This window comes from Ictalurus furcatus, chromosome 12, assembly GCF_023375685.1.
Source record: "Ictalurus furcatus strain D&B chromosome 12, Billie_1.0, whole genome shotgun sequence".
NCBI lineage: Eukaryota > Metazoa > Chordata > Actinopteri > Siluriformes > Ictaluridae > Ictalurus > Ictalurus furcatus.
Window position 1 is genome coordinate 12,676,577 of NC_071266.1, and position 22,664 is coordinate 12,699,240.

Here is a 22,664-nt window from a genome sequence, read left to right on the forward strand (position 1 = left end):
ATATATAAATAAACTTGATTGCCAACCGGCATAAAACATTAAAAGAAGAAGAATGTGTTAATGAGCCGAGAGCTGTAGTATTTCACCAATTTTAACAGCGTGTGATTAAATTTGTAATGGATAAATAAGCGTGTTGTAGGATTTAGTGTGTTGTTTTATGGTGTGTACATTGGGTTTGGTTTGTTACTGAGGTTCTGCAGTATGTATAACTGTGGCTGTTCCCACACTAATCCTCTAATTTCACCACATTTAAACAAATCACACACACACACACACACACACACACACACACACACTGCTTATGTAAATGAAATGACTCCAATCAACAGCGGTTAATTAATTAATTACTTTAATAAATAGTTACAGAATAGTGCAAAATATAAGTGGTGTTACTGTGTCTGACAGAGAGACAAATATATAGACAGAAAAAACAGACAGACATATGGAGATACAGATGAGTATTGACAGACAGATGGACAGACAGATATACAGGGTCAGAGATATATAGATAGATACATAGAAATGGGCTTAATGTTTTCCATTAGATTCTCAAAGTTTTCCATTAGGAATTTTCTTGGTTAGTATTAAATACCACCAGAACCCAATAAAGCCTTTTTTTCATGGGTAGATCACCATCAGAATAAGATTAGAAAACGAACCACTAGGAAGAAAACAATCCATTAAACTACCTTTACAGTCCATCAGAAACACATTAAACCCCATTAAGAACCATTAGGAAGAACATATTCAATTGAACTACCATTACAGACCAAAAGAATATGCATTTAATCCACTAGGAACCCTTAGGAACAACAGACTCCACTAAACTACCAATTCAAACCCTCAGAAACACATTAAACCATTTAGGACGCATTAGAAATTTGCTGCATGGTGTTCTGCAGCTACACGTCCTTCATCTACGGCAGTTTTCTGTATTTGTGAAGAACGTAAATGGGATGGACGAAGCCTCCAGCAATGTTGATGGTCATACCGATGGCCACGCCCAGGTGAAAGCTTTCCGGAGGCAGAGTGTTGAGGAGGCCAAATGAGATGACTATCGGGAGAACCTGAACCAAAAACGTTGTGAGGTTCATGGAGATGATTTTGAAGGCCTTCTTTTTGGTGGCACTCATCTCCCCATTGTCCTTTTCGCTCGGGCCAGGACGCACCAGAGCATTGAGGACAGAGAGGCAGCAGAAAGAGTCAAGAAAGAAGACAATGAAGTAGACAGCCCCGAAAGCACTGTAAGGAACCGCAGGAAACATGCAGCTGGAGGCGGTTCCGATTCCCAGTACAAACAACCACGCTGCAGACACAACCCCGACTCGGTATCGCATGGGTTTGAACTTTAAGAAGATCATGGGATGAATGACGGCCAAGTACTGCTCCAAACACAGCAAGCACTGGAACACATAGCGTCCACTCATGCAAGTGCCGAGCCACAAACCCAGCAAAGCGCCAACACACAGCGTCAAACTGATGATACACGGGCAGTACAGAGGAGCCACGAGGCAGTACAGGATCTCCACGAAGGTGAGGTTCACAGCGAAGATCACATTCACATCCACACCTCCTCCTCCGCTGGGTTTGGACAGAAGCAGATGCATGGCGTAGCACTGCAGAGGAAGACCCAAGCAGAGATTCAGAACCTCAGATGCAATCACGATCGACACTGTGGCCATGCCCATTTCAGCTTGGCTCACATTTGTCAGAGATGTGTTCATTGTCTTCAACTGGAAAAAGAAAATCAGATATTAACATGTTTCATTTTATGTTAATCAGATCAAACCCGGCATTTATATGTAAATAAAAACATGAAAACAAAAACCATCACAAAACATAATGCAAATACGTCCAGCGCAAAGGATCATGAGAGATTATTACACATTATATTTACATTTACTCATTCGGCCTTTTATCCAAATACTATCCAAACCCAGAGCTTAATAATAATAATAATAATAATAATAATAGGCTTTACAGTTTTTTTATGTGCACAAAGCCACATGCACTTTTTTTATTATTTTTTTCTCATTTTTTCTCATGTTTTAATTATAATTTTTTAAATTCATAATTCTTAATGTAACAGGATTTGAAACAGACTGAGTTTATAGTAAAATATTTGGAATTTGAAGTCTAGGGTTTAGAAATTAGGTGTGACAGTTTACAGTTCTGGATTATGGTTGTAGGATTAGAGTTTATGAGTTTTAACTCTAGCGATCAGGATTAACAGGTTGTGTTTTCTGGGTTCAGGGCAAGCATTAATTTAGGATTCATTTTAGTTAGGATTGAGAGAGTTCTATAATAATTCACAGATCAAGTTTGAGTGTTAATTCCAGGATTAGAGGTTCCTGGGTTAGGTTTACAGATTAGTGTGTAGGGCCTAGAATTGAAGTGTTTATTCAGGGTTTTGTTTGTATGGGTTAAAATAAAGATTTCAGGTTTAAGGTTTGGGATAGTGTCGATTTAAACTTTAGAATTCATTTCTAACAGAATTAGGGTTAGAATAAGAAAGGTTAATGTTTAGAATTTAGGCGTGAAGGGCATCGAGTTCTGAATTAAGGTTTAGGGTTTAATTCTAGAGCTCAGGGTTAACAGGTTAAGTTTAAGAGTTTAGTGTCAATTCAGGATTTTTGAGTTAGGATTTAAGGATAATATTTTACGGTTTTAGTGTTAATTCCAGTATTAGAGGTTTCAGTTTTGTGTTTAGGGTCTAGAATTTAAATGTTTGTTCAGGGTTTAGTGTTAGTATTTAGAGACTTTCAGGTTTGGGGTGTAGTTAATTAGAGATAGGGTTTAGGATTGAGAAGTTTAGTGTTAATGAAAGGATTTGGATTTTAGGGTTAAACTAATGTTCAGATTTAGAGTTTTAAGATTTAATGTTTAGAGTGTTTATGTTTTGCGGATCAAGCTTGTAATGATTTAAGGTTTAAGAATTAATTGAGGACATCAGGGTTTTAGGGTTGTGATAATGAATTAGATGTTTAGGGTTTGGGGTGAAAGTTTTTTAAATATTAAAACAGAGAATATAAGCAAAGAAAAGACCTGGAAACTGACCCAAAGTTCACCTTGCATGAAATCTAAGATTAAGTAACACTTAATAACCTCTTAATGATCAGGTTATTAAACCACACAAAAGCCCCTCACCCATATTATTAAAAATCTCTTCATTTTACTAGACATTAAAATGAAAAAACAAAACAAAAAACAAACCCAACCTGATGCTGTGTTCTTCCTGTTAAATCTTCTCCACTCTCCTGTTTGTACTTCACTCCCGTTTGTATATGTGTGTATGTGTGTGTTTATAATCTGTTATTACTGTGACATTGATTCCTGTCCTGTCCCGTGTCGTGTCTTTATCTAGTCGTATCATGTCTGAGGTCACGTTTCATGCAAATCCAGAACATCTGTAAGCGCATTGTCGTTACACGGCTTTCTAATGAACGCAAATCTCACCAGGATCTCTGATCTGGACATATTTGTGAGTGGTTTTTTTTTTCCCCCCAAAAGCTTAAATGAAGTCTGTGAAGGTGAAAGGTCACGTTTAGTGTGACATCGTGTGTAACCCTGTACACACTCTATAACAGATCACTTAGAACCTAAGAGAGAACTTATTTTGCAGATGTTCTACAACTTGAAATGTAACTATAAATGGATAAAAAGTATAGCAAGTCGTAGCTATAATGTAGTTAGTGCCATTTAGAGATGAAAGGTACAAGTGATATTAGCATACAGAGTCTCACAGTTTGAAGCGCTAGAGCAGTCAGACGCTAATTATCATATAATTATATATATATATATATATATATATATATATATATATATATATATATATATATGCACACACAAAATTCTGAGCAAATTCTTATCCAACATCCTCCATGTTCTAGAAAAGCCAGGGAAAACTCTAGTAGCTAACACTGCAACATTCGTGTGCTTAAACGAGTATCAGTCATTATCGTATTTTATGTCATTGTGCTAAAGAACAATAATAATATTGCTTTAGCTTTCACTTTTCTGTTATTATCCAAATATTACCCTGTACATTTTAAATATATAATATGCTGACATACAGTACGTTGTCACTACGTACATTATAACATTAATACTGTAAACACACCTTCTTCCTTCTATTTAAACAAACATGTACTTATTCTCCCTTTTTTCCTCTGTGATGCAAATGTGTTTAAGCAAATAAAATAAGTACACATCTATCATGCAAATGAGGATCTATATGATTGTCCATGTCCATGTACATGCACATGTATATACTCAGCAAAAAAAGAAAGTCCCTTTTTCAGGAGACTGTATTTTAAAGATAATTTTGTAAAATCCAATAAGCTTTACAGATCTTTATTGGAAAGGGTTTAAACAATGTTTTTTCATGCTTGTTCAATGAACCATAAACAATTAGTAACATGCACCTGTGAAACAGTCCTTAAGACACTAACAGTTTACAGGTGGTAGGCCATTAAGGTCACAGTTACAATAAGTTAGGACACTAAAGAGACCTTTCTGCTGACACTGAAAAACACCAGAAGAAAGATGTCTAGGGTTCCTGCTCACCTGCGTGAACATGCCATAGGCCTGCTGCAGGGAGACATGAGGACTGCAGATGTGTCCAGAGCAATAAACTGCAATGTCTGTAATGTAAGACACCTAAGACAGTGCTAAAGGGAGACAGGAAGGACAGCTGATCGTCCTTGCAGTGGAAAATTACATGTAACCATGTGTCCCCCCAGACGTGATGGAGAACTTGCAAATGCCTTGGTGGAAGAGTGGATTAACATCTCACAGCAAGAACTGACAAATCTGGTGCAGTCCATGAGGATGAGATGCACTGTAGTACTTAAAGCAGCTGGAGGCCATCAGATACTGACTGTTACTTTTAATATTAATATATTACATATATTAATATCCCCGCTTTGTTCAGGGACTCATTATTCCATTTCTGTTCGTCAAACGTCTGTGAAACTTGTTCCGTTTATGTCTCAGTTGTTGAATGTTTTTATGTTAATACAAATATTTACTCATTAAGAAATTTGCTGGAAATAAATGTGAGAGGATGTCTTTTTTGCCGAGTATATGTACACATTAATGAAGCTCGCAGTCAACATCAATTAACTTCATCAGAATCAGTGTCTCTGGTCTGTAAACACTCTGTTTTTTTAGAAGGCTTGGACTTTTTAGATCTTTAATTTTTTGTGTGTGAAAAGTAATAAAGTAAAGTAAAGGATGTTTTTTTTGCCGAGTATATGTATACCGATCAGCCAAATCATTAAAACCACCTGCCTAATATTGTGTAGTTCCCCCTTGTGCCACTAAAACGGCTCTGACCTGTTGAAGCATGGACTCCACAAGACCTCTGAAGGTGTGCTGTGGTATCTGGCACCAACATGTTAGCAGCAGATCCTTTAAGTCCTGTAAGTTGCGAGATGGGGTCTCCATGGATCGGTCTTGATTGTTCAGTACATCCCACAGACATCAGTTTGAGATGTGGGAAATTTGGAGGCCAAGTCAACACCTTGAACTCTTTTTTGGAGTGTTGCAGGTGCATTATCCTGCTGAAAGAGACCACTGCCATTAGGGAATACCGTTGCCATGAAGGGGTGTACTTGGTCTGCAGCAACATTTAGGTAGGTGGTACGTGTCAAAGTAACATTCACATGAATGTCAGGACCCAAGGTTTCCCAGCAGAACATTGCCCAGAGCATCACACTTCCTCCGCCGGCTGTCCTTCTTCCCATGGTGCTTATTGGTGCCATCTCTTCCCCAGGTAAGCGACGCACACCCACCCGGCCATCCACATGATGTAAATGAAAACCTGATTCATCAGACCAGGCCACCTTCTTCCATTGCTCCATAGTCCAGGAACTTTCGGATACACAGCCCCATATGCAGTAAACTGTGATGCACTGTGTTCTGACTCCTTTCTATCATAGCCTGCATTAACTTTTACAACAATGTGTGCTACAGTAACTCCTCTGTAGCCTTTGCTCCACATGCACATCAATGAGACTTGGGAGCACATAACCCTGTTTCTGGTTCACCAGTCGTCCTTCCTCGGACCACTTTTGGTAGGTACTAAACACTGCATACCGGGAACACTCCACAAGACCTGCGGGTTTGGAGATGCTCTGACCCAGTGGTCTAGCCATCACAATTTGGCCCTTGTCAAAGTCACTCAGATCCTTACACTTGCCCATTTTTCCTGCTTCCAACACATTAACTTAAAGAACTGACTGTTTATTTGCTGCCTAATATATCCCACCCCTTTACAGGTGCCACTGTAACGAGATAATCAATGTTATTCACTTAAACTGTCAGTGGTTTTAATGTTATGGCTGATCTGTGTATAAATTCTGGGGTTTCTACTCTAGAAAGTACAAGTGTTTTAAAATTAGACTTTTTAATATGCTTAACAAAACCAGAACAGAGCTTTCAAGACTTTATGGTTTTCCAAAATCCAGAGGTTTAGAATAGAAGAAATACTTTATTACTTTTCACACACAAAAAATTAAAGATCTAGAAACTCCAAGGCTTCAAAAAAAACAGAGTGTTTACAGACCAGAGACACTGATTCTGATGAAGTTAATTGATGTTGACTGCAAGCTTCATTAATGTGTACAATGTACCATCTTGAAAATCATGATCACCTTTACTTTTCACCTGCTTCAGTTTAGAAGTTTTAAGCTTTTATACTTTTACAAAAATAAAAACTCTCACTCTCAGATGTTTAGACGAGAGAAAAGGATCCTGCTGAGATTTGCATCCATTTAAAAAGAGCTGTGTAATGACGATGCGCTTACAGATAATCTGGATTTGCATGAAACGTGACATCAGACGTGATATGACTAGATAAAGACACGACACGGGACAGGCGTTCTGCAATACACACGTGTGTGAGAGAAAGGAAGAAGTAAAATTTTTAAAAAAAACAACAACAACAGAACTCACACACCGAGACAAAACCGTCACTTTTTATTAATACAGGCAGAGAAAATCCTCAAACCTCATGGAAATATCGTTTCTCCGCTGCAAGTTATGAACAAATGACATTCTACAAGGAGAACGAGGCGCGTTTAAAAGCCAGAAACATTTCTGAATCCCGGTACAGCCATGATTTTTAACATTTATAAACAAAAGACAGCAATGCAAATCCCCGTTTTGGAGAGTCCACACCCCCCTGAAGGTCTCAGACTCTTCCAGGAAAGTCCACAGTGCTTAGTTTTAATCAGTGAGGAAAAAAATCTTCAATACAGAGGATGAGAAAATTCTACATCTAAACTCATTACAGTGAAATGATCCCATCAACCCCCCCCCCACCCCACCCCGACGCCAGATCTGGTCTTTATTCCCCCTCCAGTTTGTGCATAGATTCACAATCCTTTCCAAGATGATTCGTGTTCGCCTCCACTCTCTCTCTCTCTCTATTTCTTCTTCCAAAGCCAGAGCTCTAAAAACACCAGACCTTCTGGATTTACAAAAATCAGAACTCTAGCATTTCTAGGTTTCATCTTTAAGACTCTAGAAATTCCACACTTTTCAAATCAACAGCATTGGAAACTTTCTATTTTAAAGAAATTCCACAGCTCTCCAAAGTCCAGACTTTCCAAAATCAAAGCCCTAGAAATTTTTTTTTCTGGGTTCTGGTATTCAAATAATTTCTAAAGCTCTAGGAACTCTAATGCTTAACCAGAGCTTTACAGAGTCCAGACTTTTTATAACTACAGGCCTGTAAACTTTCTAAAATTGGAATAGAAGTTTCAAGGTTTTTCATCATTTCCAACTCTGGAAACTCCGGGCTTTCTAAAATGAAAAATCGAAAAACTTTCAGGTTGCCTGTGAATCTCTGGAACATGGAGAATCTTTGGGGTTTCCAGTTTTTCAACACTCAAGCTCAAGAATCTCTTGGTTTTCGCATTGTTCTGAAAAGTTCAGAAAAATTCCAAGTTTTCCCCTAAACTAGAGCTCTAGAATTTTCTTTAAAATTTTCCAGACGTCTGAAGGGTCCAGGTTTTGCAAAATCAGTGTGGGAAATGCTTCTGAAAACTCAAAACTAGAAACACTAGAGTTTTGACCCAGAGCATGGACGTGGAAATGGAAATTCCAGAAAGCGATAGGGAGGCGAACAGAAAACGGAAGCATCTCTTTCCACAGGACCTTGTTTAGAAAAACGGAAAAAAAAAAAAACTATCATAAAAACCACAGGTCCTTTTACTACCTTCACACGTAAAACTATATTTGAACATAAAGCAATGCATAATTATAAAATATTAAATGTAAAGCACTCCACCTCGAGAAATAATATGAAAAAAAATTAATCAATACATGCCTAATATTTGGTAAATGGTTTTTCTGCTACAGATTAAAACAGAGGAGATATTCCGAAATCCACATCCTTCAGTGCTTAGAGCTGGATTTCTATTAATATCTTTCCTTTTTTTGTTTTAAATTGTCACGATAACGTTAAACATTAGAAAAATGAAAACATTAGGAAATCAGGAACTCTCGTCTTCCTGAGAAAAGTAGCCAGGTCCTTTTGACAAACGAGAAAAAAAAAAAAAAATTTTTTTTTTTAAATCACAGAACTGAGATTCAACACGGACGCATAAAGGCATATAATAATAATAACAACAACAACAACAACGAAAAAGCAAATAAAACCGTTCAGAAAATATTTTTTGATGGAAGATGAAAACAAAACCTCATAAACTGATTGCTGTAAACATCACGGGATAAAAAACATAAAATGTTAAATTGTACAACCTACAACAAAAACAAACAAACAAAAAAAAACAGTAGGCACCTCTGAAAATGAATCAGATTTTTAAAAAATGCATGAATAAAAATGCTCGTTAGTAAAATTACAACAATTGAAAGCACAGTTGATTACGAACTTTTTACGAGTTTGTAAAAAGTTTTTTTTTTCTTTTTCTCTCCTAGGTTTTTATCTTTTTTATTTAAAATTTTTGTTCTTTTTAAACTTTTTTTGTTCATTTAAACTGTTAAAACTCAATGGTGCAAAACTCCTGCTAACAATGAACGGCATGATAAACATTAATTTTTTATATATTTTACGGAAAAAAAAATTATGACAAGTCCTTGAGTAAACATTAACACATGAATCGTCTTCTCTCTATTGTTTTTTTTCTTTTTTTTTGTTTTTAGGGGAGTGAGTGAAGAGAAAACAGTGCAAGGCTGGATTACATTAATAATAATAATAATAATAACAATAATAATAATAAAATAATAAGTTTTGAAGAAATAAACAGTACAATACACTCACATACAAATGCCAAAAATGAAAACAAAAATAATGATATTAATAATAATTCTTTTACGTGATTAATGCTCATTTTTAAAATTGATTCAACACCTAAATAAACAAACAAAAAAACAAAGCAATGGTTCACATTACATTATTGGCAATCTCTGGTTCAAGTATTGTGTTTTGTTCTGATATGTTTTATATATATAATTTTTTTTATGAAATTTTTTTTTTCAGATTTTTTCATCTGGAAAATGTTAAAAGAATAAAAAAAAAACCACTATAATGGGATTTGGACAGAATTAAAACGCAAAACATTTAAACACAATTAAAAACGTATCGTGTAGTGATGGGTGATTCCTTCCAAATGATTCATTCCTTCTGAACAACTCCTTTAAGTGATCCGCAAATATAACTAACGAATCGATTCTTCTACTTTTTTTTCTTTCCAAATGATTCATTCTTTCTGAACGACTCCTTTAAGTAATCCGTAAACATAACTAACCGATTCTTCTACGTTTTTAAAATTTGCACATTAAAACAAGGAGAATCTCATTATCTGAATGTGTGTGCATTTTAAATATTTATATTCTCAAACATGCACAAAGCAAACCAATCATAATTCACTTAAACAGGTAGTTTAAAGGAACTGAATCAGTAAAGTGAGTCGAAATGCCCATCGTTATTGTCTTGTAGAGTAAAAAGCAACATGTGCAAAATATTTTACTGGTGATTTCGTCAAGTATTTATCAAATATTTATCCTGTTTTGTCTCTTTAGAATTTGAGTGTAAATATTATATTGCTCATTTCGTCTCGCGTTGGTCTTCGAGGGGAACGGAAATTCGGATTCGCTGAAATGTTTTGGTTTAACAGAAACACAGAAACGAACCAGCGGAGTGAGTGAAGCTGTCATTTATTTCATGCTGGTGTCATCAGAAAGCTTCCTGGGCTTCGGAGTGACGAAAAGAAGTGCACACTTTTACATAGTCCACTTGTGGTTTTGATATTGGAACAAGGCAGTTTCACACCCAGGCAACGGCGAGTTCGCTTTTAAATCGAGCTCAAACAACGGAAAAGACAACGCCGTTCATCGGTTTAAGATGCGTCACGGAACCTGTTCAAATATCCTCCCTTAGAAACGAGCGTCCCCTTCATGATAGTATTGAAACAGGCCTGACTTAAATAAATACTTCTTTTTACAGAAGAAGGCACTCCTGCATGCAGTCGACGTTTAACACAAGGGAAACATCAGCGAGACAATTAGCAAGTTTTAAACACCATTATCATTTACATCAGTGATGTAGCTACTATATATTTATATTTATTTATTAATTATTTTTTGGTATTTAAATTAAACGTACCAGGATTTTAACCGCAGCCTGTGCACTATTAGCTGAAAAAGCTCCTGCTCTGTAAAAAGACAGCGAGGACACGATTATCATTTGATGGTTTAACCATTTGTTTAGTAATTTCGAAAATTTACCCAAAACGTCAATCAGCCGAGGACGAGTCCGATGTCTGGAGTTGGGTTTTTTTTTGTTTTGTTTTGTTTGTTATTTTACAAGCTCCCAGTATTTTCCAAAAATATAAAACCAAATTTTCATCGAATGCTTACAAATGAGGCTGTTAAACAGGGCCGCAAAATTACTTTACTTACTATTTCCAGATGATAAAAAAAAAAATAATAATTAAATTAATACTTAACAATTATAATAAATAATAAATTACACATCTTAAGGGTTCTAATTTTGGCCTTTTCAAATGCTTCATTATAATCTATTGTGATGTTAGTGAAGTAGCTAGAGCTAGCTTATTGGCGGAATTGTTTTACTTTTTTAAATGAACTCTTGCGTATTAAATGAAAAGGCTGAACAATCTGTTGTTTATTTAGTTACATCCTGTGACAGTTTGTTTACTTATTCATTCTTTCATTCACTTGTCGTTTAAAGGATTTTAACACTCAACACAACTTATGTTAATGAAACGATTCTGACATTTGAAGAAATGTGTGCTTTTAAAATCCACACATCTTAAGAAAAGAAAAGTTTTATTTCGTTTAACACTGTAAAACGTTCTGCGTTTAGATGTTTCAGAACAACAGAACCCATGTAGTAAGCGAGAACTGCAGACCGTGAGAACTCTGTTTATTTGCTTCTTTTTTTACGAAAATGATAAAGTGCTGATTGTGTCAAATCGTGGTTATTAATCACTATTTCAATATTGCGATTGATGAAAGACGTCAATACGATTTCGAATAAACATCACTTCCAGCTTTCCGCTACGATTCCCTTTTCCGTCACCAGGAGGCGGGACCTAAACGAAATAGAGAGCTGCTAACATAACGTAACTGGATAATATGAAGCAGGCTCAAGTAAAAAGTCTAGAATTAGGAAATCTTAGTAAGTAATAAGGTTTAGGAATTTCTCTCATTTTGCATAGTAACAAAATAATGTGCTGGATCGAGAGTAAGTTAAGCGGCTAAATGAAATAAAACGGATTCCGCTTTCCGAAACACAGAGGATTTCTCCTGAGCAGGTGGTTCAAGTAACGAGTGCTATTATTAACTCTCGCTAAATCTAAATCATCATCATCATCTCTAATTATTTACTTGCTAACTAAACAAATCACAAGAAAGAGGCTACAAACAAGGAAGAGGTGGATTTAGAAATCTAAATTATAATTAGAGATTAAACTGTTAAGTAAGAAACAGGTCTCAGCGAAACTGAGAAATGTTTGCGACTTTTTATTCTTATTGAGGAAATAAAATTCTAGCTTATAACTGGAAAAAATCTCATTTGGATCACTAATGCTTTACTTGCTAAAGGAAAGAAATAGAATTATAAATGTGGAAATTATGTTATAAATTAGTATTGAGAAATTACAATAAAAAAATAGAAATTAGAATTTTAAATGAGAAATCATAAGTAAGAAATGGGTTTAAGTGAACTGAGAAATTATTGTTTTTTTTATTAATTTTTTTTTTATGTTTTATTTTTTATCTATATCTACAAGGAAAAGTCCAATCTGGATCACTTTAACGAGGCACTTGGCACATAAACGTGTGTGCATTACGTCTACAGATTTCTTTTTTCCTTAGTGAATTTATCATAGTATGTAAACTGCAATAAAACAAAATACATCCACGTGTTCAAGAAATGTGAACTGGCAGTGTGTGTGTATTAGACTCGTAGCTCCAGCTCATGGGTGAAGACGCAAACTACACCGAACACCGAACACGTCTCGGCTGATCGGCTACGTCTGTGATGAAGCGGACGCTGTGGAAAATTTTTTGTCCAAACTGTAACTTAAACACCAATCGCATTTCTGATTTTTACTTCATTACGATCAAACGAGGCTTATTTACGAATCTGGATAAAACCTCACCACCTTCGCATATCGTATACATTTTGTCTCGTTTACGTCCCTGAACGAGTGCTGGGATGACACGTGTCTCCACTCCGAACACCGCTTTCGATGATCCGATCAAAAGCATTCAGAGAGAAACAGTCGTGTGCACTTGACCTCTGACCTCACGATTGGCACTTTTTTAAAAACAAAAACAAAAAAACAACAACAACGCTAAAGGACCGCTCACCACCTCGTCGATGTGTCTGCGTTTTCTTATTTTGCATAGTAACAAAATAATGTGCTGGCTCGAGAGTAAGTTAGCGGCTAAAATGAAAGGAAATAAAAAACAAACATATTCCGTTCCGGAACGCTGAGGATTCCTCAGAGCAGGTGGTTCAAGTAACGGCTGCTATTATTAACTCTCACTTATCGTTTACTTGCTAACAGGGGAGGAGGAAAAAACGATAGAGGCTGCAAACAGGGAGGAAGAGGAGGACGTTTAGCAGCTGTGAGAATGGACACACATACACACACACTCACACAAAATTCCGAACACTGCTTGCTTAAAGGAATTCGGAACAACATTTCACACGCATAAAAAAACGACCAATGATTTTTCACATCAAATCAGAAAACAATCAGTATTCGAATTGTTCCATTTTGTTTTTCGTTACACAGGACAGGACAGGACGTGTTCGTGCATATGAACACTGACGGGCTCCAGAAATGTGCAGTACGAGGAGAAAAAAAAAAACTCAAAAAAATAAAAAAAAACAAATAAACTCCAATAATTTTTTTGACTCCAGGTTCGTGGTTTCCTGCTGAAGGTGCGGAGATGCGCGAGGTGTCGATTTGGCTTTGATTAGTCGTAGCGACAAAAAAAAAACAACACACACATTACACACATTCTGCGTTTCGTGTCCAGTTTGTGCACTAATTTGCAGGCACACTCAGGAAGTCCCACAATGCACTGCAACACGCAAGTCTCCAAATGCTGGAGGATAGCATTACAGAATACCCATAATGCATTAGGGCGTGTGTAGGGAGTTTCTGAGGAAACGGAGAACGCTGAGGTGTCACGTGACATTCCGTGTTGTCGTGTAACATTGCAACGTCGCTGTGTTCCACGGTCATGACGTCACAAGGCATCCCACGTCATAACAGCGCAGGGTTCCGTCGTCGCGATGTCCCTGTTCCCTGTTATAGCATCACGTGACTTCGAACTTTCACGTCCATCATTCTGACGTTGCAGCATTCTGACACGGTGACATCCCAGCATTCCGACATCCCACGATAACGTTAATCACCGTGACGGTAAAGTATTCCGACATCGCAGAATTTCGATCACACAGAAACATCGACGCCTTATTGTGGAATCGCAGCATCGACATGCCACAACAACACGCCATTCCTTCACCAACTTCTCAACATTCTGACCCCGTGACATCACATGACACAGTATGCCATCTCACCGCTGCATTCCGATCCACTTCTCGGTCTGTGACCGGTCCAGATAATAATCCCTGTGTCTGGCGTCTTTTTTCCGGACGCAGTGTAGGCCATAAACGAGTTTGGAGTAACGATGACATTCATATTTCGATTTAATCCAGAAAAAAAGAGAAAAAAATGCTGAGTGTAAAAAAATGTTCTGCATGTTTCAGTCTGATTGTAGATTCAGTCTTTTTAAAGTCGCTCCAAAGACAGCAAAAACAGAATTTTAAAAGTCTTTTCTTCTGTTTATGTTTTTGTTTTTTCTGTTTAACTAATCACTGCATCTGTCCATAAGTGCTTATCATATCGTATCATATTAAAACTCCCGAAAAAACATTAGACTTTTTATTTTATTTATTTTATTTTTTTTTACACTGCATCAGGAGAAAAATATTCGTTTTGGTGTTGTGCCTGAAAGCCGAGTCTTTCCTGCTTGCGATCTCAAATCTCTGTTTAGAGAGAAAGTGTGCGTGGATTTAGGACACAGCCGCTGAGCAGCCAATCAGAAACCCGGCAAGAAGTCCATAAGCCCATGTAGAACAGATTCAACGTAAAAAAAATTCGAGGACGGAAGAATAAGCGGATGACGATGACGCACATGACGGATATATTGCACAACGCATCACACGGACACAGAGTTTCAACTTCTTCCTCGGATCATGGGGAAAACAAAAAATAATTCAAAACGTCCGATGTTCATCGCTGAAATCCGTTCAGGACAGAAACACGAGGATCCCAGCGAGAATCTTTTAGACGGTGGTTCGTAATGAACACTTGGTCGACTTCGTGTAGACACACACACAAACACACACACACACCCTTCCTTTTTAACAATACAAGGGTCAGTGTACCTCTGGCTTTTTTTTTCAATTCCAAGGGAAAATGCGTCTGATTGGCCTTTTCATTTCCCTCGTCCAAATCGTTGGCTCAGAAACAGAAGATATAAATTGTTCTTTAGGTTATTTAAAAAAAATGTTTAAAAAAATTAGACACTTAAGGCTGATAAGTTCTGAAAAAAATCACAGAAAAGGTAAAGAGGTTAAAGCAGGAACAGTGAGGAGACAGCAAGGCTGTGAGGTTTTTCTTTCTTTTTTTTTTTTTAAATCGTGATTTAAAATGGCCACCTTGCCTCTTCTTCTTCAGCAAAAAAAAAATCATCCAAAGCTTCAGTCCACTCTGACTTCTTTTACATCAGTAAAATGTTTCCAGTTTGTGAATCTACTTCTAATATTTTTGTTACTTCTAGTTTTTAAACAAAATTAAAAACAGTTCCAGGGAAAGTGATTATCCTCACACTGATTTGTTGTTGTTTTTTTTTAATCCCCCGGTTTCCCGCTGGTCTAGATGTTCTCTCCGTTCAGGAGGTCTCCGGGGAGCAGCGTGTTCACGGGTACGGGACTTCCCATCACTCGGCTCTCCTCTCCACTGATCGGCCCCCATAAACTAGAATACGGTTGCTGGACTCCACCCCACAACAGCTCTGCCGCGGCCCCGTTAGCTCCGCCCCCTGGGTTACTGCCCCCCTTAGTGGTCGACGTGCCCCACTGACCCAGGGCGGGGTGGGTGGAGCTGCCGGAGGGCGGGAATGACTGAGCCTGAGAGAAAAAACGAGTCACTTCCTCCTCTCCAGCAAACTCCGCCAAGATGGTGGTGTTACCCAGAACGCACCTGGGCAAAGAGAGGGGAAGGGGAGAAAGAGAAATCAGATATAATAGTGTAGTCAGACACACAGATAGTTAAACAGACGGATGAATAATCAGATAATAATTAGACACGCAGACAAAAAAAAAGACAAGTACACAGACAGCCAGGTAAATAGACAGACAGACAGGTAAATAGACAATTAAATAATCAGATAATAATTAGACACACAGACCAAAAAGATAAGCAGACAAGTACACAAACAGAGAGACAGAAGGGTGAACAGAAAGATAGACAGATACATAGACAGACAGACAGACAGACACAGATAGACAGATACATATTCACAGAAACAGACAGATAAAGACGGACCCTTAAATGAAATTCTGATAAAATCCTAAACAAATTGTATTTGATGAAATGAACAGTGAATGTGTGTGTGTGTATCTCACATGTGCAAGGATTTCTGAGCTTTAGCTGCTTCCTCCTTGGAGCTGTAGCGCACCAGAGCGTTCCCCTGCGGCAGGCTGAGGTGGAACGTAATGAGGGGGCCGTGCTGCATACACAGAGTCCTCAGAGTGGAACCATCAATCTGCAACACACCAACACACACACACACACCCCCACACACACAAAAACTCTTATTGATGCTTCAAGTTATTACCGTCTTTAATAAATATCTGTAGCACTGTGTTCCAAATCAGTGTTACAAAGTGCACTTACCTGAGGAGTAAGATTACGCAACACAAGCCAGCTACTGGTCCTGCTGGAGCTCTCGGAATTCCAACCAGTGCTCTCTGAGAGAGCGAGAGAGAGACAGAGAGAATATGAGAGCTTGGTTTTTACACTCACAAGGTCAGGGAGGTAAAAGAAGGAACAGGGAGAGAAGGAAGTAAAGGGAAGAGAAATAAAAAGAAAGGGAAGAAAAGTAATGGGAGGAGAAACAACAAGAAAAGGGAAGGGAATCAGAGACAACAGGGATAAGGAAGGGTATCGGAAGAGGGTAAGAGAAGAGACAGAAGAGTGGATTGGAAGAGAGTAAAAGAGAAGTAACAGGGAAATGAGGAAAGAAAATGAAAAGAAGTGAAAGAAAAAGAAGGAAAGGAATTAAAGGAAAGAAGAAGAAGAAAAGGGAAGGGAAGAAAGAAAGGGAGAGAAAGAGGAAGGGAAAAAAGAGAGGAAGAGATGGGAAGGGAAGAAAGAAAAAGAAAGGAAGATAGGAAGAGAAAGAAAAGGACAGGAAAGGAAGAGAGTAAGGAGAGGGAAGGGAAGAAAGGAAGGAAAGGGAAGAGTCGCAGGGTGGGGAAAGAAGGAGAAGTGAAGAGATGACAGGAAAAACAAAAGAAATAGAAAGGGAAGGAGAATAATGCAAAGGAAGAGAAGGAAAGGAACACAAGAGAAGAAGGAAAGGAAAGGGAGTAGGAAGAGAAGAGAGTATAAACCTGAGGAATAGTTTCGGCTCCAGCTGTTGCTCAGCGGTCCAGGTGTCCAGTTGTTGTTGTGTTTGTTGTTAGTGAGGCCCGGCGGGGGGCGGGGCACTGTTCCAGAGCTCCGCCCACCCACAGGAATCTTCCACATCTCATTAGACAGCGAGGCTTGAGTGTGTGAGACGGAACCTGTAGACCAGGTGGACTTCATGTCTAACAGTTTACCTGGAGGACATGGAGAGGAAGAGTGACGTCAAAATACACACATCTGTCTCTCACACACGCACGCTCACACACACACACACACACACACACACACCTCCATTCCTGTCCCGGAGCAGGTAACGATTAACGTCCTGAATATTGGTGTTGATTGTGGGGCAGCCTGAAACACTTCCTGGGGTCACGTTTGGGTCGGACTCGGGGTCGATATTCTGCAGACCTTTCCAGGGAACTCCTGGACAAAACTCTGAGATGATAAAAACAAAGATAAAGACGATGATGTAAGCGTACTGCATGCTAAAATAAAAACAGGATTAAGAGTAAATCTCAGCAGTCTCTGAGTGATTATTCCGAACAGCTCCGTTACCTGGAGGCCAGTTGACGTTTGTCCCATTGGCCATTTTGTCGTTAGTGTTTTTGGCCGGTGGCCAGCTCTCTGGTGCCCCCAAGGGGCTGCTGGGAGATTGGCAGCTGGACATCAGGTTATAAGGACTGAAAGAATCCTCAATCACGGGTTTAATGTTGGCAGTGTGGCTCGAGGACGGAGCGCCTGAGAGAGAAAACACCATAGTTTACTGACGCTGTATTAACTCAATCTAAACAAACAAACAAACAAAAATCAAATATAGTAAGAACAAAACAAGAAAGAGGGATTAACCCTTTTTTGTATTACATCACTTCCCTTTTTACTGTTAGGAGCACATAAAATAAATAAAAGCATCAAAATGGTATTAGGAGTACAAACTAATGATAATTCATTAATTAACAATAATTTATATCTATCTATACATTTATTTGAATTACAATGTATTTATTTATATGATTATTTACTTCTTTATGCATAATATTTTTAGTTTGTGCACTTGTTTATTTTTTGATTATTCTATATATTACTTATTTATACAGCAAGATATTTTTTACTTATCCAGTTATTTATTTATCTGATTATTTACTTATTTATCCTATTATTTATTCATCCAGATAGTTTTATTTATTTACCTATTTGTTTGTTTATCCGAATATATGTTTGAATATTTATTATATTATTAATTATCCATCCATCCATTTATTTATTTATTTGATTGTTTGATTAATTCATTAATTGACTGACATATCTGATCATTTATTTACCTCATTATTTGTTTACATATTTATGTACGTATTAATGCTTGTTTGTTTGTTTATCTTTATTTTGTATTAAAACTCTTGAATGGTAAGTCAGAATGATTTACTGGGGCTGGTGGTGGTGCTGATGGAGTCGATGGAGCTGGTGTGAGTCCACTGGGATAATCGAGACTGAGGCTGTGGCTGAGTGTCCTTCAGCGCGTCCATGCAGCCCACACCCACACCCACACTCCCATTCAATCCAGCTGCACAAAGCCAGACACAAACAATAAATACATCCATTTTTATATTTAGAAGCCTCATTATATGTTAAAGAAATGTTTACTGTGTTTATGGAAGCCAGGAATGTGAGGAGTGTTTCTTACACAGAGAATATGGGCTGAAGGAGCTGGGAGACGTGTGCAGGTCTTTGGTGTGCAGGTCTGACATGGAGAGGCCTGTAGAAGCCTGGGAGTTTCCTGGGAAGGTGTCCAGGTTTGGCTTGCCGAGGCTGGGGTAAGATTGAGAGGACGAGGCCTGGTGGTGCTGCTGCTTCATCAGTAAGGCCTGAGCTAACTGCCTCTGGTGCTGCTGAATCTGCTGCTGCATGTTTGAGATTGTACGTGCAACCTGCTAACATTGGGGTACAGTGTGGTTAGGATACAATCCTGGGATAAAGAGTTAGGGAAAAAGATTGGGGGTGGGGGGGGTAAAAACTTTGGGTGGAATGGTTGGAATGCATAATGGTGTATAGAAAATGTTGGGATACAGTTTGGCTCAGATAAAGTGTTGGGGCAAAATGTTGGGATTCAATAGGTTTGGAATAAAATGTTGAGGTGGAATGTTGGGATACAGTAGTGTTGGAATAAAATTTTTGAAGCTAAATGTTGGAGCAGAATGTTGGGCTACATCATGGCTGAGATAAAATGCGGGTGTAGAATTTTTGGGATGCAGTAACGTAATAAATCTTGTCGTGAAACGTTAGGGTGGAATTCTGGGATTAAATATTAATATTAAATATGAATAAAATGTTGAGGCTGGCATAATTTTTTTAAATCACACAAATGTGATTTACATCACTGTAAATTGAAAAGATGGTGTGTGTGTGTGTGTGTGTTTCCTCACTTGCTGCTCCTGTTGTCTAATGGGACCAGAAACATTTCGCTGAGCTTGCATCATCTGCTGCTGAATCTGCAAACGCTGATATGCCTGAGAGAGAGACAGAGAGGAGAAGGGAGGGAGAGAGACAGACAGAGAAAGACAGAGACAGAGCGAGAGGAGGGGTGAAATAGGAGGGGGAATGATGAGAGATAGACAGAAAGAGAGAAAAAGCAGAAGGTAATGGGAGTAATATAATTAAAAAGAGAAAATACGTTATGGTCTGTACATTTCTAAACACCAGACGGAGTATCGGCTGCCTCCCACATACATTTCCTCTGTAATTCCGTCACTTCTTCTATAACTCATTTACTCTCTTACTCACTTCCTTTATAAATTCCTTCCTCATTCACTTTCTCCATTCCTGATTCTGCCATTAAATCACTGCTTCCAGCAATCACACCCTTCTTCCTTCCTTTTCACAACAGTGAAAGAGGGTATACCCCAGAAAAAATTCTGGGCCAAAAATGCTGGGCCAAATGTTGGAATTCAGTATGGCTGGGATAAAATATTGATATCCAATCAATGTTGATGTACAACAGAACAGTGAGACACAAAATGCTGGGCTGGACCGCTGAGATACAGTATGTTGGGCCGGGACATTGAGATACAAAACGTTGGGCTGGAACGTCGAGATACAAAATGCTGGGCCGGAACGTTGAGATACAAAATGCTGGGCCGGAATGTTGAGATACAAAATGTTGGGACGGAATGTGGGGATACAGTATTGTTGATTTAGAATGTTGGGGTCAGTATGATTGTGATGAAATATTGGGCAGGATTGTTGGAATATAGAACATTGGGATGGAATTATGGGATACAGTGTGGTTGGGATAATATTTTGGAACATGCTGGAATATTGGGATAAAAAATTTGGCTGAAATGTTGGGATACGATATGGGTGGAATAAAATATCAGGCTGGAATGCTGGAATACAGCATCATTCCTTGTCTGTTTTCGTCAGTTCCTAATTCCGTCACCGAGTCAATCTTTCCATCCGTTACACACCCTCATTCCTTCAATCACAAGATCCCTCGTTACATCGTTTTCCTCAGTCTCAGTCATTCCCTCCCTCTGTCTTCCATTCCCCATCTCACCATCTGCAGTTGTTGGAGTTGGTAAAGCAGGGTCATCTGTTGAGGATTTATCGGCGAGGTTAAAAGTGCAGGATTCAGGCCAATGTTTTTTGCTGCAAACTGCAAGAGCTGTGCTTGAACCTGAACAAGAACAGATAACGGCACAGTGAGAATCACATTCACTTCCGCTACAGACATAAACAAAATTCTGGGGTATGTCATGGCATTATGGGTGAGGGAAAAATATTCTCTGAGGTCTGAAAAAATCTCTGAGGTCTCATATTGCTAGAGCAGAATGTTGAGCTAAAATGTGGGAGGGGAATGTTTGTATTGTTTGAATAAAATTTGGGAGCATCATGTTTAATCAGGGGCGGAATGTTGGGATACAGCACGTCTGGGATAGAATACAGAACCAGGAATTCAAGATACAGTACAGTTCAGACTAAATTTTTTTACGTATACAGTAGGCTTGGGATGAAATGCTAGGTTGGAATTGTGTGATACAGTATGTTTGGGATGAAATGCTGGGATGAATGCTGTAATTCTGTATGACTGAGATAAAACGTTGGGCTGGAATGTGGGGATACAGTATTGTTGGGCTAGAATGTTGGGGTCAGTATGATTGGGATTAAATGTTGGGCAGGATTGTTGGAATATAAAATATTGGGTTGGAATGTTGGGATACAGCATGATTGGAATAATGCTGGGCCAGGATGATTGGATACAGTATGGATGTTGTAAAATGTTGAGATTCAGTATGGGTATGATAAAACATTGGACCGGAATGCTGGGCTACAGTAGGCTTGGGATTAAATCTGGTGTCGGAATGTTGGGAGACAGTACAGTTGAGCTGTTGAGTTGAGACAGTATGGTCAGGATACAATGTTGGGCTGGAATTTGTGGAGTAAAATCATTTTACACACCTGAGGGGAGAGAAACTGAGGCACTTGAGCACGTAGTGGGGGATGATGGGCGGAGTTTAGTGCTTGAGGGGGTGGAGCCCTGGATTGTGCTGCTCCATTACTGCCAAACATTCCATTCATCTGAGAAAGAGAGAAAGACAAATTATAAAACATTTAATTTACAAAATACACTTTAACCAAGAAGCCATACACGTTCCACAAGTTTTGTGGAATTTTTTTTATTAATATCTGATTTGGGTCACTCACCTGTCTGCTGTTCAAGTTTTGCATTAGTCCTGGTGAGACTCCGCCCATGCTGTGGCTAGGAAGGCTGCTATTGGTCAGTTTGAGGCCAGGAGAATGAATAAAGGGTGATGTGGGAGTGTCATCCGCTAATCCGCCGTCCTTATAAACACACAGCGAAAAACAGGAAATAGGGTCAACTCAGGACAAGTTTTGATGCGTGTGTGTGTGTGTGTGTGTGTGTGTGTGTGTGTTAAAGCTCAGTACCTTGTCCAGGAAGGCGGTTCGGTCTAGCGGCGAGTCTTTTGAGAGGTTCGGCGGGCGACACAACAGCGTCCTCATCCCTCGCTTTTCTCCATCGCTCTTTTTCTCCAGCAGAGCGCCTAAACATCGATGGAAAAATGAGCCAAAGGGTGTGTGTGTGTGTGTGTCTGTGTGTGTGTTTGTAAATATGTGTGAGTTTGGCACTTACTCATAGCCTGGTCCAGATTCATGTTGTTACTTCTCAGTGCCTCCTCTGCAGGATCCCTCTGAAACACACATACACACACAATGAAATACACAACTGAATTAAAAAGCCTAATTAACTATCTGGTTAAAGTGAATTACAAGTGGATTTAAGGAGGTATTTAAGGTAGATATAGCATTTAAGGTGGATTCAAAGTATGGGGTTTAGGGTGGTATTTACAGAGAATTTAAAGTGGTAGTTAAGGTGGATTTAAAGTAGTTTTAAAGGTGGATTTAAGGTGGGGTTAAGGAGATTCAGGTGGTCTTTAAGGA

At 38.6% G+C, this 22,664-nt stretch overlaps 2 protein-coding genes across 3 annotated transcripts in view; both read right to left on the reverse strand.

Annotated features, from left to right (window-relative positions):
* Nucleotides 1-80: 80 nt before the first annotated feature.
* Nucleotides 81-3,542, reverse strand: LOC128616066 (uncharacterized). Its single transcript, XM_053638553.1, has 2 exons — nucleotides 3,219-3,542; nucleotides 81-1,733 (listed from the first exon to the last, which is right to left on the reverse strand). Exon 2 carries the CDS (start codon nucleotides 1,722-1,724, stop codon nucleotides 918-920), a length of 807 nt encoding a protein of 268 aa, XP_053494528.1. The 5' UTR covers nucleotides 1,725-1,733; nucleotides 3,219-3,542; the 3' UTR covers nucleotides 81-917.
* Nucleotides 3,543-6,960: 3,418 nt separating this feature from the next.
* tnrc6c2 (trinucleotide repeat containing adaptor 6C2) overlaps nucleotides 6,961-22,664 on the reverse strand; it is a 33,768-nt gene continuing 18,064 nt past the window's right edge. The window contains exons 7-20 of one of the 2 annotated variants that reach the window (XM_053637544.1): nucleotides 22,357-22,414; nucleotides 22,152-22,267; nucleotides 21,909-22,046; nucleotides 21,663-21,782; nucleotides 20,761-20,880; nucleotides 19,631-19,714; nucleotides 18,892-19,135; nucleotides 18,634-18,771; nucleotides 17,769-17,951; nucleotides 17,499-17,648; nucleotides 17,195-17,404; nucleotides 16,476-16,549; nucleotides 16,205-16,344; nucleotides 6,961-15,779 (exon numbers count right to left, since the gene is read on the reverse strand). In XM_053637544.1, the coding sequence (XP_053493519.1) occupies nucleotides 15,452-15,779; nucleotides 16,205-16,344; nucleotides 16,476-16,549; nucleotides 17,195-17,404; nucleotides 17,499-17,648; nucleotides 17,769-17,951; nucleotides 18,634-18,771; nucleotides 18,892-19,135; nucleotides 19,631-19,714; nucleotides 20,761-20,880; nucleotides 21,663-21,782; nucleotides 21,909-22,046; nucleotides 22,152-22,267; nucleotides 22,357-22,414 (2,103 nt within the window). In that variant the 3' untranslated portion in view covers nucleotides 6,961-15,451. Of the gene's footprint in view, nucleotides 15,780-16,204; nucleotides 16,345-16,475; nucleotides 16,550-17,194; nucleotides 17,405-17,498; nucleotides 17,649-17,768; nucleotides 17,952-18,633; nucleotides 18,772-18,891; nucleotides 19,139-19,630; nucleotides 19,715-20,760; nucleotides 20,881-21,662; nucleotides 21,783-21,908; nucleotides 22,047-22,151; nucleotides 22,268-22,356; nucleotides 22,415-22,664 lie in introns of both variants that reach the window. The other variant, XM_053637543.1, reaches the window with a different exon arrangement.

Coding starts and splice junctions, on each gene's coding strand:
- LOC128616066 (XM_053638553.1), bottom strand. CDS start 1,724: ATGAACACATCTCTGACAAATGTGAGCCAAGCTGAAATGGGCATGGCC.